The 17,984-nt window shown below is 40.6% G+C and overlaps 1 protein-coding gene and 1 pseudogene across 1 annotated transcript; one reads left to right on the top strand and one right to left on the bottom strand.

Annotated features, from left to right (window-relative positions):
* Positions 1–1,315: 1,315 nt before the first annotated feature.
* On the bottom strand, positions 1,316–9,284 carry LOC149038837 (uncharacterized; annotated as a pseudogene).
* Positions 9,285–10,086: 802 nt separating this feature from the next.
* LOC149038836 (uncharacterized) lies at positions 10,087–11,413 on the top strand. Its single transcript, XM_089183623.1, has one exon. It carries the CDS (start codon positions 10,117–10,119, stop codon positions 11,389–11,391), a length of 1,275 nt encoding a protein of 424 aa, XP_089039749.1. The 5' UTR covers positions 10,087–10,116; the 3' UTR covers positions 11,392–11,413.
* The last annotated feature ends 6,571 nt before the right edge of the window (positions 11,414–17,984 follow it).

Raw genomic sequence — 17,984 nt, 5'->3', positions numbered from 1 at the left:
ATTACATCAGGGATAAAGCATAAGCCGGGTAGTTTTAGGAATAATGGAAATACGTCAAGGTACAACATTAATTACACAAGAGCGACCAACTTTACCATGTATTTTTCCATTACCAAATCGGAACATATATCGAAAAACCTCGCACTCTTTCTTAGCCTATTTTCTTCTGAGCGATAAGGTCAGTAAGTGAACCTATACTTGGCCGATACTTGACCGATACTTGGCCGGTACTTGACCGATGCTTGATTGATACTTGACCATTACTTGACCGATACTTGACCGATACTTGACCGATACTTGACCGATACTTGACCGATACTTGAGCGATGCTTGAACGATACTTGACCGATACTTGACCGGTACTTGACCGATACTTGACCGATACTTCACCGGCAATTGATCGCTACATATCGGCCGATGCATCGGCCGACGGTCGGTCGATATATCGGTCGACCATCGGTCGACTATCGGTCGATAGCTGGTCGGTTGTCGACCGGGATCAGTTTTTGTTTCTGGGCAACCTACCTCGGTTCTGAAAAACCGACCTCGGGAAAAAATCTGTCCTCGGGTAGTGTATGTACTGTCGGTAAACTGTCCTCGGTTGATGTCCACGTAACGTCCACGGTATTAACCGAGCTTGGGATACACGGACCGACCTCGGTTTTTAAACTGTGCAGGGGTTGCCGTTGTGTGACCTCAGTTTGGTGTTGTTACATAACGGTGCTCGGTTTGTAAATAACGTATACGGTAATAACCGACCTAAGAATACCGTTCACGGCCCTGCTCGGTTTAAGAATCTTTTCAATACCCACCTCGGTATATAGCGGAGTCCTGTTGGGTGGCTTCTGGCTCAAAAGAAAAAAAAACCTTCCACGCAGCGGCTTTCAGTGTTTTTCTAATAGTTTCCACCCTAATTTTTCTTTTCTTTTTTACTTCGTCTGCAAAAAAAGGGATGCCGCTGATAAGTTGGTCTTGCCTTATTATTCTGATGTAAGTAACGCGAATCTAGATTATGTTTTAAAATAACTTTATTTATATGTCTTGACCTATTTCAAGTTATATTGTACCATTTGTAGGTCCATAAAGCAAGTTGGACTGTTAAACTTATTTCACCTACATCTGTACCTTACACCACCTTATTACACCTACTACAGAAAAAAAAACATTGCAACTAGTATAGTTAAACAGTTTAAAGTTGTTCCTCTTAGGGTTGAAAAAACTTTCAGGTAAGTCAATAAATCAAGTTCTTGGTACCTCTAAGGGTCTATGCTCATTTGTCTATTCTTTTTTTTTCTGCTATGCGGTTGGTTTAAGGTTAAAGTACCGGATGATCGGTTGGAAATTGTTGCGGGAAAATGGCAAGGAAATTGTGCATAATCACTCGATAACTGCCCCCTCTCCATTCTCTCGTCCAGGTAGGATTGAAAAACTTCTCTGCGTAGCCCCTTTCTCCTTTTCTGCCCCAGTTTCAATTGTCTCCTAGCGGACTCCACCTCTTGTGTGTCCACGCCTGTTCGTGGATCCACAAAACTGTACGCGTGCACAACAACTCGGTGCCTGTTGACATTGGGCTAAAGTTGGAGTCTTCGATATGCGGCCCAATCATCGCTGTGCACTTTTGTGCCTGGTAAAACGCATCTTTGAATGATGGACAGAAGAGTTGCCGCATTCCTTCTGTCCACTACTTGGAAATAGCCTCTTGCGGAACTATTCGCACAAGAGACTATACCAAACACCCACGAGTCACGAGCAGCCCTCCTTCCCCTGTTGTACTGAAAAGATATTAAAAATGTTACACAAGATCTTTTTTCTTATTAGGGCGACATTGCAAAAGGTAGCATGGTCAATCAGGAAGAAAAGAGCACCATAGCTTTCATTTTTTATGTACTCTTGTTAGTAAACTGTGAAATATATTTGTTGTGTAACTTCATCTTCGCTAGTGGTTAAGTGTATAGACCATAAAAATGATGTAAATTGTAACGAAAATAAGGCCACTTTCGGAAAATATGTCAACTGGAATATTTGGCCTTCAACCGTAAAATCTGCGACCCTACCATAATATGTTCATTATTTTATTATTTTGTAGCCCCATAAGCCCGGCTTATGACTCTGGAGGTACTGAACTTGATATATTTGATACTCAAGACACCCTTCAAGGTTAGATTAAAATAGTTGCTTTTACGACCGTATATTGCACCCGGCTTACATAATTATGTAGATAATTGGGATCATGTGTATTAAAGATACCCGCGGTCGAGTGACGGTCGATACCAGCGATCCACACTCGACCGACATATCGATCGAGTGTGGTTGACACTCGATCGACCTGTCGATCGACACTTGGTCGACATGTCAGTCGACAGTCGCTCGATAGTCGGTGAATAGAATCCTAGGATCATGTGTACTAAAGGCACCCGCGGTCGAGTGGCGATCGATACCAGCGATCAACACTTGGCCGACATATCGACCGAGTGTGGTTGACACCCGATCGACATTTCGGTCGAGTGTCAATAGACAATCGGTCCATATGTCGATCGACACATGGTCGACACTCGCTCGACAAGAGTCGATAGTCGGTCGCGTGGCGACCGACTCAAGTGTCGGCCGGCAGCATCCTTATCGCGACAGCTAGTCGGCCGATAGACTGTCGACTCTCGGCCGATACTCTACCGACGCTCGGCTGACTTTTGTCAGTTTTCAACCTTTATACCTTTTAATCTTAATAGTTAATTATTGTATCTCTTAGTCTTGCAAACCTCATCTTGCCGGTCCATTTTGTAAGTTACGGATCCTCGTTTTCCCCCCTTATGGCCTTGCGCGCTTTGTGTTTCAACCATAAATCAAAGAGGGGACTGAAAAACTCAGTCCGTTTAGTACGGACCTCGAACTCGGTTAGTAAGAGGTATATAGTAGTCGAGTGTGGTGAACTGATCATACCAATGACTGATAATAGTGCAATTTAGTGACAAGATGCTAAAAGAGCGCACATTTTCTTAATATAATACAAACGTTCTACGTGCGTATTGTTCCTTATTTCGGACAAAATGTAATAGAATTTCCGGACCAGACGCAGCCGGTAATACACTATAACTGTGCATGTTTACGCGATTTAATACTAACTACTCTTATTTAGTATAAATCTACTGGTGTTCTATCACAAATGCGGGTCTCTGAGTGGGGATGCTACTCGCTATCTATTCGGTGAAATGGCGGCTGCTTCTTCGCGCTTTCAAATTGTCTGCGGGAAGAATTTAGATAATTTACTTGTTTAGTTTTGAACGACTAGTTTATACTAAAACAGTTGGATTATTCGCTCTCGGTTTCTATGCGCGATTTAACAAATAGAGAAGCCTTGACTGTGCTCTGTTCTGTTATAAAGCACTTAGGAAGCGGCTAGAGCACGAAAGAAGTGTAGGGAGAAACACTCGACTATGTCTCGTGTTTCTCCCCACTTCTTGAGTGCTTTAGCCGCTTCCTAAGTGCTTTATAACAGAACAGAGCACAGTCAAGGCTTCTCTATTTGTTTTATAATAAAGAATCCATTAAATTCCCCGAGCATTACTTTCAATTTTCAATACAAACTTTATTTCCAAAGCGAACAACAGTGTCGTCAGCATGCTCTATACTCTCATAAAGCACGTTACAATAAGCCAATCATAATCCCTGTTGGAATGGTTCAAATAATCTGATTGGCTGTACAAGACTAAAGCTGTCAAAATTGTCAAACCATCAAAGTTAAAAAACTGTCAAAGTTAAAAACTATCAAAGTTAAAAAACTATCAAAGTTCACCTTCTGCGATAGTTTACAAACTAGAATAGTTCGGCAGGTCGAATTTAACAGTTTTGCCTGAAGTTTTTAAGTCTCTAATATAGCATCTTGAAGTGAAATGTTCAGTGAACTTCAGCCGAATTATGGCTCATAGAAACACGCGAGTTTTTTCACATGACAAGTTAGAAAACAAACTGTTCAAGGCGAGTGTTTTTTGAATGAACGACAGCCGAATTCACCGGAACATGAAGATCGCTCGGGATGACAGCGGAGCAAAACTCGGCTGCAGTGACAGATGTGACTTTCCACTCAACGCATCGGAAAGGATATCAGAACAAGCTCTTATTTTTTCACTCGAAGGGCGGCCGATGTAGTTTCTGAGGCTTGCTTTACTGTGATGACCGGAGATCGCCATGATGAGCGAGCCGCGATGGACTTCAGCATGATCATATTCGCCTAGACACCGTCATGATTAGAATAAATTTTCACAGTTATGCCAGTTTGGTTATATTTTTCATCATTTCTGTTTTTTTCTGTTTTCTTTTTGAACACTGAACTTTATATACTATATGAATGTTAGCTGTGTTTGATTTTTATTTCCGTACGTAAGCTTGCAATATAACTAAGCGTGAATCAATCTTTAAAACTCGGAATGTCTATTTTGTTTTTCCTTTGAGGATTTTCGTATCTGCTCACGTTTCAATAACGTAAATTACGGCGCCTGGTATGTTTACAAACCTTTATTTGATTTTTCTACTACTTGCCGGTTTGCTTGTTCCGAAATTTCACTTTCAATTATCGGAATAAAGCTAAAAAGAAGTCCCGGAAAAGGTCGAACCTGGTACAATTTGGCAGATGGCGGAACAGCTTTAGCTCAGCCTTATGTCTATACTCTCATAGAGCACGCTCTTTCAACCAATGACAGCGCGCGTTATATCCGAACTTTATTATAAAGCTGATTCGGGCCGCGCGCTCCTCAGCTATCACGCGATCGAAATCTCGAGCTCATAATGTAATTGTTAAATATAAAATCTGCAAAGCAAGTAGGTATTTAGTGATTTTTTAATGATTTAGCGGGAGGAGGGCGGGATAGGGGGGTCGGAACCTTCCACTTCCCGTACCCTGCTCTCCCGCTTCCTGTACCTTTATCGTTTATCTCCCGACTCCCGCCTTTTTCAGTCCTGCTCCCGTCCCCTGTAAATTTGAAGACTCAAAACGCAGTTCTTAGGCATTTTCATTGTTTTTAAACAATCTGCCCAAGATAAATACTGTCATATGGTCTCAGTTTAATGAAGTTTTGACTTACTCGTTTATCTTTTTTGTTGGAGAATTTTACCATTTCAGTCCATTTTCACGTCACATTTGTTTCAGACATCCGTTTTCAGTGACGACGGTCTTAAAAGTTCTAATTTGCAGTTCTGAAACGTCCTGTGTTCTGATAAAGTTTGATAGTGACTAGATACGCGTCTCCAGTAACCAGTCCCGCGTTTGTTGGGATCATGCAATTAAAATACGGAAATAGGATATGACGGACTTGACCAAACGTCCCAGGCATATTTCTGACATTCTTTTTTATCGATTGGCAAATCTAAGTACATCTAAACGAAGTCTTCCATTTGCCGAGGTGGTTGCAGTGATGTCCTTCTGCTTTAAATGGTTGTTGACTTGTCAAGTCTGTCTCCTCTTCCGAGTAATTTCGTGATTTTATCTAAATGACCTTTCCAGGATTTTTTTCCTTCAACTTTTGACTTTGATCAGGTAGCGAAAATCTATGGACATTGCTAGAAAGAGCGCCTGAAAGTTAGTAAAAATAATTAATGGCCAGGTTTGAGAGAAAGTTTTACAGACTTGTGACGTGTGTCGTGTGTGTGCTGGGGGGCACAAACCTCCCCCCCCCCCCACCTCGAAAAATATTTTCCGACTTTGCGAAGCTCTAACTTTGCGATTTTATAAGATATAGCTCCAAAACTTTGCCATTTCCACTAATTTTAAGGTGCTCTTTCCAGCGGTGTAGAGAGATTTTCGTTACATGGTCAATATAAAAAGTTAAAATAACCATGAAAAGGTCTATTTCACCAAATTCCCTATCACGTTCAACTCAGGAGTCTGAAAGAATCTTGCAGAATGTTTCCCCAATAAGTTGCTACAGGCTATCAGTCCTCTATGTACAGACCTTTTACTGCCGCACCGAAAAATACTAACGTGTACTGAGACCTTATAAAATGGTCTTTGACGACATAGAGTTGAGATACTTTCCTCAAGTAGTTAGGGTTTTGCATTTCTCTCCCGCCTGCCGCCCTTTTAGAATTCCCGCTTCCCACCCTTTCCTCTCCCGCCTCCCGTACCCTTCCCGCCCCCTATTCTCCCGGGCTCCCGACCCCCTGTCCCCCCCTTCCCTTCCCTTCCCACTATTCGCGGGAAATTGACTATAATAAGAAAAGTTGATTGCACCTGTGTCTCCAAAGAGGTCCAAAATGTTGACCTATCTTATTTGCCGAAGTGTGCACAGTTTAGTTTTATATAAGATAAGAACATGTTTCAAATGTTAGGCTAAAGAGGTTCTTGTACAGAGGGGGTCCAATTAGCAAACTTCAGCCTAACAAGTTCTTAAAAAGTAGGTTCTTACTTGTGGGTTTTTACTGTAAACCTACTCAAGTGTCTGCAACAATTAGCGTCTTATTAAATATTCTTTTCAGCGCCGTAGAAATCAGTGGCCCATTTAACATGAAAGGTCTATTTGAAGTTTCAGAATCTTCGTCCCCTCTCCTTTCAAGTTTCTAAACATTTTATTTTTTGTGCTTCTTGGTATATCTTGCACCGCATTGCAGACTACACTAATTTCAAAGCGGATTCTGCTCAGCAATGTCTTGCAAAAGACGCTGAAAACATCCACTTGGGTAAGTATCACCATACCATCTCCTCCACATAAATTCATGAAGGTATTCTATCAGAAAGTTAGGGTTTGTATTACCCTTCATTTTTTTTAACTTTTCTTTTGCTGTCGACCAATTGCTTTGCGCGTGTTGCGTGTGTACCCCAGTGACCGGATCGACGAAATGCAATGAATGATTGACTGTTCTGTGATTCAAACCCAATTGTCTCTGTATCTGGCGATATGTCGCCCACTGGTCGGTGTGCAAAAAACCGGGTTGTACTTGGCGTTATATAATGCCCAAAAGAGTGGCCGCATTTGTCGCTTACGAGCTGTAAGTATGGGTGGGTTGGCACGTACTGCGTATCGAACAAACCAAGTACCCATTTCTCTCTTCTCGGGCGGCGTCTTCTATGAAACTGCGAAAGAAGTGCAGTCCCATATGGTCGTCAAGTTTTTAGGTGATTCACCACTTAACGATACCAGACAAGTGAGTAGTGCTCTTTTGAGGGAGCTATCAAATAATAGTGAACCGTTCTCTGTTTCCAAAAAATAAACCATGTGCAGTGTTACCCCTAACAGTCAACAACCGTAGAATTTACTGGTTAATAGGCCAACTACCTGGCTGCCCGCTCCTTTTGTGAAACAATTCACTTTGGTCCTTAAAAAAAAAAATTAGTTATCATAATCATCGATACATAAATGTTCTGTTGTAGTTAACTGACGTGAAAATGATCTGGTCGCTATAGTTAAGTAAAATGATAATACTACAACAGTAAACAAGAGCTTCTGAACAGAGCGAATTTTTGTTATTGGGTATAAAAATTTGCCGGAGTTCCTCACCCTTGCAACGTGATTTTCTTAGTTTGGGATTTGAAAGTTAGGAGAATGTTTAAAGTTGATTAATACTTTTAATCTTCCCTTAATATCTTCTCTTGATTTAGCCGGGGTAAATTTGTCGATCGGACAATCACCCTTCACTTTTGTTAATGGTAATGGAACCGCGTTTTTATTCCTTTACTTTTCGGCACCAAAGCTTAGCAACAGTTTGGGATATATAGATGCACGTTCAACCTATCAAATGAGCACTCTACAGTGGCAGTATTGGTTACTTACCAAAGTATTCAAACCTTTTTTACTCACCTTTGACTTGTGGTTAAATTTTGACTCGTCAATTTGAATAACGACCTCTGGTCACCAAGCCTTGGGATTGGGTGTAAGACTAGAGCCTGCCAGTCCCCTTCTCTACATTTTCGAGCCATATCGACGCAGACAAGGGGTTATCGCGTGATAACCGTCCAACCACGCGACGTAAAGTAGCCAATTGTGTAACTAATAGGATTACGTGATAGTCACAATAAGGTGCACTGTATTTCATTCGAATTGCGATATTCGAAGTATATAACATAAACGGAAGTTATTGGACTGGAAAGAACTTAATTAGATTCACAATCTCATTGATAGTCTCTCTTACGCCTTATAGTGACAGGCCTGTATCTGGGAGGAATTCACGCCCGTTATGACGGAGTTCTGAAGATAATGAAACAGAGAAAGTGTTCCCTTGCCAAGGCTATGGAGAAATATGGAGTGGCCAGAAATACGCTGAGGGGATTCATCGGAACCTGTGAGCTAAAACTCTTGGACAGAAATAAGTTCAACACGGTTGTTTCCACGGAGAGGGAGCGTTGTGGAAAGTCGTCGCTCAAAGATATCGAGCTACGTTGCCGAGCTGCACTGTCAGAGTACAGGGCGCAGTCCAAACGATTCAAGGAAGAAGGCAGACTTCTTCCTTTCCTTCCTACAGAAAGCTTTTACACCGAAAAATAACAAAGAAACTCTTTAGGCGTTTCATCGACAAAGAGAGGCTAAGGATCCTCCCCTCCCCCACCCGACCACCACCACCCCATTAGTATATCAGATAAAATTTAGGAGATCTATCTAAGATAATTATGATAATGCACTCAATGTTACATACTTAATTTGTCCGGGATGTATATCTTACAGGACTTATCTAACCTGTCCTTTGTAAAGTCCAGTTCAAATCATCACTGACATCCACTGTAGGCCTCAGTCTCAAAGATTCGGCGGTAGCGGAGCGAGATTCCTCCAGTGCGGGCTTTGATCACTAATCAGTTAACTGTGTTAATGTAATGAAAAAACTCCATCTTTGAGTAACAGCTCGGCTGAATAAAGCTATAGTAATTATCATTATTTATAAATATCGTCGTCGCTCAAAACTTGGCAATTAATATATATTTCATTCTTTGTTTCGTTCAGTATATATTTCCAGAGAGAACCAATGAAAACGGGACACCGTTGATCCTAACCGCAGGTAAACCAAGTATAAAAGGATGGTTTTCCATCCTTTTTGGCGGGATTGGAATTGAGAGTTTCTCTGCCTGTCCCTGATTAACACAGCCTGACTTAACAAAGCAGCTGAAGAGATTCTTTAAGAATCGAAACCGCCGGTCCTGCTAGACGATATACTTCACTTTCAGTTTTACCTGAAAAAGATGTCAGCTTTTGAAACACCATTGCGGCCACCAAAAACGCCAGACTACCGTCCAAATCTGGACGAGGCGATGGAATTAACGTACACTGGTCCGAACTTAGAATCGGACCCAGAGGATAGCCCTCCAGCATCACAACTCGAGCCAAGGCATAAAGCTGTATTAGCCAAACAACGCAGCAACGAAGGTCTACGCCTTCAAAAAGAAAGCCGTCAAAAAGAAAACCTTCCGAGGAATAGCCGATCCACGCGGCAGCCAAGGAAGAGGAAACATGAAGACACCATCTGCGCTATCCAGTTCAAGAAGCAAGGAACTGAAACCTCCATTTTAAAACTGGAGAGACACTTACAACAAAAGACTTGCCCTAAGTCGCTTCAATACAAGGCGAAGGCAAACGTCACGCCTGACGAAATCTTTCGACAGGAAATAAGCGCTATTAAAAGTCACGCCGAAGAACAATACGTTAGCGCCCTAGTGCGCTTCCATCAGCGTAGACTTGTTAGTCACAAGAACAAACTTGAAAAGACTAATATTGCCAAGTCTCGATCACAATATAATGTAAATACACGCGAAAGATCACGTTCGCCCTTGAGGAACATTGTAAATACTGATGTCGACAGGATAGACAAAATAGAAAATCAGCTTTCAGAGCTGAAAGATCTTATATGTACACGCTTTCAGAGTGATAATAAACATGTTGAAAAGTACAACAGTGTCATCTCTGAAAAATCAGTCGCCAAACCCATTACAGCAAAAAGGCTATCCAAGAATAATAAACGCAAAAAGCATAGAAAAAATACACTACACAAGCGAGTGACTACAGAAAGGGAGAAAAATGAAAAATACCTTAAAAACCTTTCAGACAATACATTAACTGATCACCAAGTCAGCGTGTTAGCAAAAGGGCTCAAATTTATTGAAACACCCGTGACAACAGAGACCACTACCGACCTCTTGAAAACCCCATGGTCACTGACATATTAAAAAAAGTTAATGAGCTTATTGCTCAACTGCACAATGGCAAACATATAGACGATATGACAAAAAAGTGGCTTTCACAGACTCCCAATCCGCTCAGAATACCGATTTTCTACACTTTAACAAAAATCCACAAACCTTTGCCAGTGGGTAGACCGATTATATCGGGCTGCGAAGGACCAACTGAAAGGATATCATCCTTTGTGGATCATTTATTACAGCCTATTGCTCAAAAGCAAAAATCCTATCTCAAAGATACAACTGATTTCATCAACTTTATAGAGAAAACGCAAGTGTCAAATGATACTATTTTAGTATCAATGGATGTAACAAGCTTGTACACAAACATTCCACAAGAAGAGGGCGGTATCACAATAGTATGCCAAGCATACGAAAAATACCACAATAACAGCCCTCCCATTCCGTCCCACTACTTAAAACAAATGCTCGGGCTTATACTGAAACAAAATTCGTTCCAGTTCAACGGAGTAAACTATCTCCAGTGTTTTGGAACTGCCATGGGAACACGAATGGCGGTTGCTTTCGCCAATCTCTTTATGGCAGAAATTGAAACAAAACTGCTTCACCAAAGCAGTATCAAGCCGAGAGTATGGAAGCGTTACATTGACGACGTTTTCTCCCTGTGGGATGTTCGTAAACAAGACATTGATCTATTCATAGAACAAGCTAACACGTTCCATCCAACTATAAAGTTCACGGCTGAAATCTTAGAGACTGAAATCACATTCTTAGACACGGTTGTCTACAAAGGTGAAAGATTCCAAAACGAAGCTATCCTCGACGTCAAAACTCACTACAAACCGACTGAGACCTTTCAATATACACACTATTCATCTTGCCACCCGCCAGGTGTTAAGAAAGGCTTCATTAAAGGAGAAGCTATCAGACTTCTAAGAACAAACTCCTCGGAAAGAAATTTCCAGGAGGCCATGTGTAATTTCAAAACACGACTTGAAGCACGTGGTTACCCAAAAAGCCTAATTGAAAAAACGTTATCTGAGGTCTCGTTTGCCGCAAGGCAGTCGACACTTAAAAAACAAACCAAAAAAACTAAAGGCAAAATATTGCCTTTTGTGACAGCATACCACCAAGGGGTTAAACATTTACAACAAATACTGATGCAAGAATGGAACCTCATCCAAAATCAGCCACTGCTGAAAACAATTTTCAAAACGCCTCCGATTATATCATACAAAAGAGGTAAATCGCTCAAAGACATACTCGTCAGAGCGAAGCTTTAATTAAAGGCTTTTGCGTCGCAAACGTAAAACCACACCTTTTCAAATTTGGCAATTAATATATATTTCATTCTTTGTTTCGTTCAGTATATATACCGCTAAAAACCTATAATTCCCTAATTCGCTCTGACGAAGGCTAGGGTAAACGCTCAAAACGTCAGCTCTCGAATTCTTGTACCGTGGCCAATTAACCACATGAACTTAGTTGCTAAACCCAAATTTCTTTTACATCTCTTTGTGTCTTGTTCTGCGATGAAATTGTCAACCGAAACGGCATCCACAAATCTTTCCGGTTTGAACTGAAACTGAACGCAGCTTGCCAGTTTTCGCGCCGAGAATGACGTAGTTTCCTCGTACGTACGATGACTAATCATCGTCCGTCCAATCAGACGCCACGAACCATGCTTTTTCACTCTGAAATTTCGCACGTGCGATTACTATTCATCGTCTGTCCAATCAGACACCGCGAACCATGCTTTTCCACTCTGAAATTTCATCGTTGGCGTCGCTTATTGGCTGTGACTTTAAACTGAAAGATTATTTTCATCACTCTCATTTCAGGAATAAGTCTCAGTACTTATATAAAAACAGTTTATTGATCATTAGTTACTATTAGATTCTCAGTTTGCACGAAAATTTACCCATGATTCACGAATCACAATCCGCAAAACACGGATCACGTTCACGGATCTCTCTCGAAAGTCCCGTAAACTCTCCGGGCCGAAAAGCCATTTCAAAAACTGCGATCTGCCTTTTCTAGAAAGCTGGCCTTTTACTATGATTTCAAGATACGAAAGGGCAAACTTGTTGTAAATTTCACTCCTGGAAACGTCTTCGTCTTTGAGATACGTAGGAAATTACAGCACCCGAAATAAGACCCAGAAAGTCTGGGGAGTTTCGAGAAACGGGCCCCAGGTGAGGCTATCAATTCACTAATCACAACTAAAATTGAACTCTTTTCACGAATCACGAGTTTTTCGCCCTCAAGTCAGGCGTCTCGAATTACCCTGTACAACCCTGTTCAAAGTAACTTTTGCTATTGCAGGAAATCTACGAAATAGCTCACTCACTAACTAGCTGACGGCGTAGTAGACAAGATAGCTGCCGTTTGAGGAGGGATACTGCTGAGAATGAAATGATTTGCTACACTGATATATCATCGACATGCTGCCGACAGCCGACCATTAGGTAGCGATCGATATGTCGACCGTGTGATCATTGCTAGTATCGATCGACGCGAAATTTGGTTCAGCAACTAAGTTCATGTGGTAAATTGACCACGTTACAAGAATTCGACAGCTCACGTTTTGGGCTTTTACCCCAGCCTTCATCAGAGCGAATTAGGGAATTATGGGTTGTTAGCCACACCTTTGGAATGAGTGTATTTCCAGTTATTGTGTGGTAGTTAAATTGTGCCCATTATTAAAAGATATTTTTCCGTGCTAAAACCATGAACACCGGAAGATCCAGGAGTGGCCAGGTATAGAAAGTTCGAGGAAGCGACACGAAACCAGTAAAAGAATAGACAGTTACTAGTGAGAATTGTAACTGGAATTTTAGCAAATGGGATGGGAATGTAGAGCGTAATACCGTAAAATTCCTGTTAACCCCTCACCTCGAAAAAAAATTCCCCAGTCTTGTATTACAAAGATCCCTTCGATAATAGCCCCTTTCCCCCCTTCGATTAAGTTTCATCCAAAAACAAGCCTGTCAAAAACACCCAGTATTAAGGTATTTCCCCGATACGAAACACGGTGTTCCGGCTGTTCTGCGCAGTTCACGCGCCACTTACTTAGACATGCCAGACTTTTTCCGCGAGAGACTTGCTCCTCTTATTTACTAAAATGAATTAAGGACGAAATTGGTTCTCATACATTGATTACAGAGGAAAAGGCTCCTGAAAAGAAATGTTAATTTCTCTTGATGTGCACACCGGATTAATATTATTATTTGCCGACGGGAACCCGATGGATATCAGTGGTATGTAAAAAGCCAGTAAATAGCAGATTATTCGCAAGGTATTTATTCCTAGCCACTAAAAAGATGAAAAGGGTTGTTTTGTGACAACAAGTATGATTGGATTGACAGGAAGTGCAACCGATGTGGACTAGTGAAATCACTCCGGAGCGGATCGTTTTTTGAAGGTAGCAGGCTCTCACTACAGCGGCAGATTCAGTTTCTCTGGAAATGGGCTCAAAAAGATTCCTTGAGAGCCATATTTTTCGAGGGAATTGCGTCGCGCAAAGTTCTCATCAAAATAGCTCGAAAATGTAGAGAAGTGGCCTGGCAGGCTTTAATCTTACACTCAATCCCAAGGCTTGGTGGACCAGGGGTCATTATTCAAATTGACGAGTCAAAATTTAGCCACAAGTCGAAAGTGAGTAAAAAAGGTTTGAATAATTTGGTAAGTAGCCAATACTACCACTGTAGAGTGCTCATTTGATAGGTTGAACATTGAGTGCTCGTTTGATAGGCAACACGCGCAAAGCAATTGGTCAAGAACCTCTTTAGCCTAACATTTGAAACATGTTCTTATTTTATATAAAACTAAAAATTGCACCCTTTAGCAAATAAGATAGAACAACATTTTCGACCTCTTTGGAGACACAGATGCAATCAACTTTTCTCATTATAGTCAATTTCCCGTGAATGGTGGGAAGGAAGACGGGGGAACCGGGGGGCGGGAGCCCGGGAGAATAGAGGGCATGAAGGGTACGGGAGGCGGGAGAGGAAAGGGTGGGAAGCGGGAATTCTAAAAGGGCGGGAAGCGGGAGAGAAATGCAAAACGCTAATTATTGTCATTTATTAATACGTTAAAATACTGTCGAAAACAAGAACCCAAAATGTTATTTGACGCGCATTTAGCGTCTTCTGAGCAATCGAGGAAACGAAAATTCACGCTTGGGCTGAAAAACAGGCTTACTTCCGGTGAAATTGTAAACCCTTTTACGGTGGTTACGTCGAGCGGCATTAGGGCACATGTGTCGTGTATTATAAGCAAGTCTGAGTGCGCGACTTGGTTAGGAAAGTATCTCAACTCTATGTCGTCAAAGACCATTTTATTAGGTCTTAGTACACGTTAGTATTTTTCGGTGCGGCAGTAAAAGGTCTGCACATGGAAGACTGATAGCCGGTTGCAACTTATTGAGGAAACATTCTGCAAGATTCTTTCAGACTCAGGAGTTGAACGTGTTATGGAATCTGATGAAATGGACCTTTCCATGGTTATTTTAACTTTTTAATTCATAATCAGCTGTATAAAAATGGCTGACAACCCGTAACTCCTATTATGATGATAAATACAAACTTTATCGCAACAAAATAATGGCCATCAACAAAATATATCACGCACTATATTATGGTAATATACCTAGACTCTACAAACTCTAAGAAAATGTGGGATAACATTAATGTGATTATGAACAAAAAGAGGCCATCTTCCAACATTGAAAAATTGCAAGTAAATGGCAAAAACTTTGAACAGCCGTTCTCAATATCATATGCGATCAACAAGTACTTCTGCGGTGTTCCAGCCGAACTTGCATCTAAACTGCCCAAATCAAATCAACGTTCCTCTTCTTACGAGCACAGGAAAAAAGAATCGTTTCGCGTTATTAGAGTAAATGAAGTGGAGGTTTTATCATTATTAGAAAGTATTGATATTAAGAAATCGTTTGGTTTTGACAAAGTTCATCCTTTGCTATTATCTTCTGCCTCACCTATAATTTATAGTCCATTGACCTATGACATTAATTTATCACTTAAGCAAGGCAGTTTAAAAGTTGCCAAAGTTATCCCAATTTTTAAACAGGGCTCTCGCTCCTTATGTAACAACTATCGCCCTATATCAGTCCTTTGAGCCCTAAGTAACATTTTTGAAAGATGCATTCTTAATCAATTGATATTTCATTTTTAACAGGGAAAATATTCTTGTATGGAACCAGTTTGGCTTTAGAGCCGGAAAAACTGCAACTGACTGCTTGGTTGACTTAGTAGATGATATAACTAAAGCTATTGACGAAGGTAGCTATGCTGTATCTATATTTCTAGACTTGAGCAAAGACTTTGACACAGTTAACCATTCCATTTTACTTTCCAAACTTGACCTATATGGCATTCGTGCCGGTGAAAACCAGTGGTTCTTGAACCAGTGGTTCTTTATACTTAAGCAAACGGGAACAAAAGGCGTTCGTTAATGGTGTCGAGTCTAATTTCTACTTATTGAAATCAGGAGTACCACAAGGGTCAATATTAGTGCTATTTCTCTTTATAGTTTATATAAACGATACAGCCAGAGCTACTAATCACTTTACTGTAAGATTTTTTGCAGATGACACATCTTTAACAGCAGTCGACGATTCCAAGGTCTTTCTCTCCTTTTCTTTACCTGACGTAGACACAGCGATTGCAAACCTAGAACAAGACCTACTGCGCGTCGCAGCTTGGTGCTGTGAAAATCAGCTGTTGATAAACCCAGACAAGACCATGTTTATGCTCATCGCAACTAGGCAGCTGAGGAAGAGGTTTTCCTCTTCTCCTGTGGTGTCCTTTCTGGGCAAGTACTTAGAACCAGTCGCGTCAGCGAAGGATTTAGGTGTTACCCTGGACTCTCACCTCACATATGACTGCCATATTTCCAACGTCGTGTCCTCCTGTATGGCAAAACTATGCCAGATCAATCGAGTAAAAAATAGTTTTGATGGGAAAACGCTCGAACAATTAATATGATCGTTAGTCTTTAGTAAAATGCTGTACTGTTCGACAGAGTGGTCCAATACTTCTACGACCAACATCAAGAAGTTACAGCTAGTGCAAAACTTTGCTTGTAGAACTAAACTGGCTCTCTGTAGATCAGCTTTTATTTTTCAGAGCCACTGTCATGACTTACAAATGCATGAACCATATTGCCCCTAGTTACTTGAGTAGTAAGTTTGTTAAAATATCGGACATTCATAATCGTAGGACACGAAATCGTGAAGCTCTACAGATTCTATTCTTTAGGTCAGCGTCTGGTCAGCGGTCCTTTGCCTTTAGAGGGGCGAGGCTCTGGAACAATGTATCTCCTGAATTAAGACAGTGTGCCTCCCTAAAGGCATTTAAGGAGAAACTTAAGAGTCACATTCTTGCAAACAGTTATTAATTTTGATATAATTAGTGATATTAATGTAAATAGTCATTAGTTTTTGATATTATTGTTCTGATGAAGTTATGTAACTAGACGCTGAAAAGCCCCTTGGGGAGTACCTATTAAAGTTTTCTTCTATTTAGATGTATTGATCCAGCGAATAAGTTCCGAGCTACCACCAGTCTATGAATGGCTATGCTCAAATAAGTTAACCCTGAATTTAAGTAGGACAAAATACCTGGTTTTCCAACCACGACAGAGAAATAATTACAATTTATATCCCCCCTTGAGTTAGCCGATCAATACCTTGAACAGTCTCACACTGTTAAATACTTAGGATAAGTTATCGATTCCTTTCTGTCATGGCATGATCATACTGATTATATTAGCAGTAAAATTAGCAAAAGTCTAAACATATCGCAAAACTGAAGCGACATGTAACAGTTCAAACTCTTGTAAGTGTATACTGTGCACTTGTACATCCTTATTCAACATACGGCTGCATATTGTGGGGTAATAATTACGAAGCTCCATTGCCTCAGTTGGTAAAGCTACAAAACAAAGCTATAAGAATCATCAACAATGTACCAATTCATGACCATGTTACTCCCCATTATGTAGGCCTTGGCCTAATTAAGCTCCCAGACATATTCAAATTGAGTACGTATAAACTATTTTACGATCATATTCTAGAAAAAAAATCTTCTAATTTTGCACTTTCTTTTGTATCTGAGATCCACGATTATACAGTTATAGGGTGTTACTATTGAAATGATACTCCTATATCAATACGGGAGAAGCCCACTAAAAAACTTTTTAATAGAGCACTTTTCTCACATTACCTTTCCCAGTGCTGATAAATGTCTTCGTATGATCATGTTTACTTAAATATTTGTTGTTTAAGGTGTGATTCCCTCTCTTATATTTGTATCTATATATCTTATATCTAATTGTATCGCTTCCTTTTACTGTATGAAAAATTGTAATTTAAGGTAAGGGGCATCTAATTAGCTTGCTATATTGTGCCCTTCTCCATCCTCTCATCTTACTTGTAATTATTCATTAGACTCTAATCTGTTGAAACGGAGGAAAAATTAATACCAAATACCAATTTTAACTTTTTATATTGGCCATGTAAATCTCTCTACACTGCTGGAAAGAGCACCTTAAAATAAGTAGAAATAGCAAAGTTTTGGAGTTATATCTTTTAAAGTCGCAAAGTTATAGCTTCGCAAAGTTGGAAAATGTTTTTCGGGGTGGGGGGGGGGGGAAGTTTGTGCCCCCCTGCACATACACGTCACACGTCTGTAAAACTTTCTCTCAAACCTGGCCATTAATTATTTTTACTAACTTTTAGGCGCTCTTTCTAGCAATGTCGATAGATTTTCGCTGCCTGATCAAAGTCAAAAGTTGAAGATAAAAAAAAATCCTGGAGAGGTCTTTTAGATAAAATCACAAAATTACTCGGAAG

Source organism: Pocillopora damicornis, chromosome 10 (assembly GCF_964200805.1).
Source record: "Pocillopora damicornis chromosome 10, jaPocDami1.2, whole genome shotgun sequence".
NCBI lineage: Eukaryota > Metazoa > Cnidaria > Anthozoa > Scleractinia > Pocilloporidae > Pocillopora > Pocillopora damicornis.
Note: the sequence above shows the minus strand (reverse complement) of the source record. Positions and strands in the feature narration are given on the sequence as shown.

What these genes read in the sequence shown, in the direction of transcription:
- LOC149038836 (XM_089183623.1), top strand. Translation starts at nt 10,117, where the DNA reads ATGGTCACTGACATATTAAAAAAAGTTAATGAGCTTATTGCTCAACTG.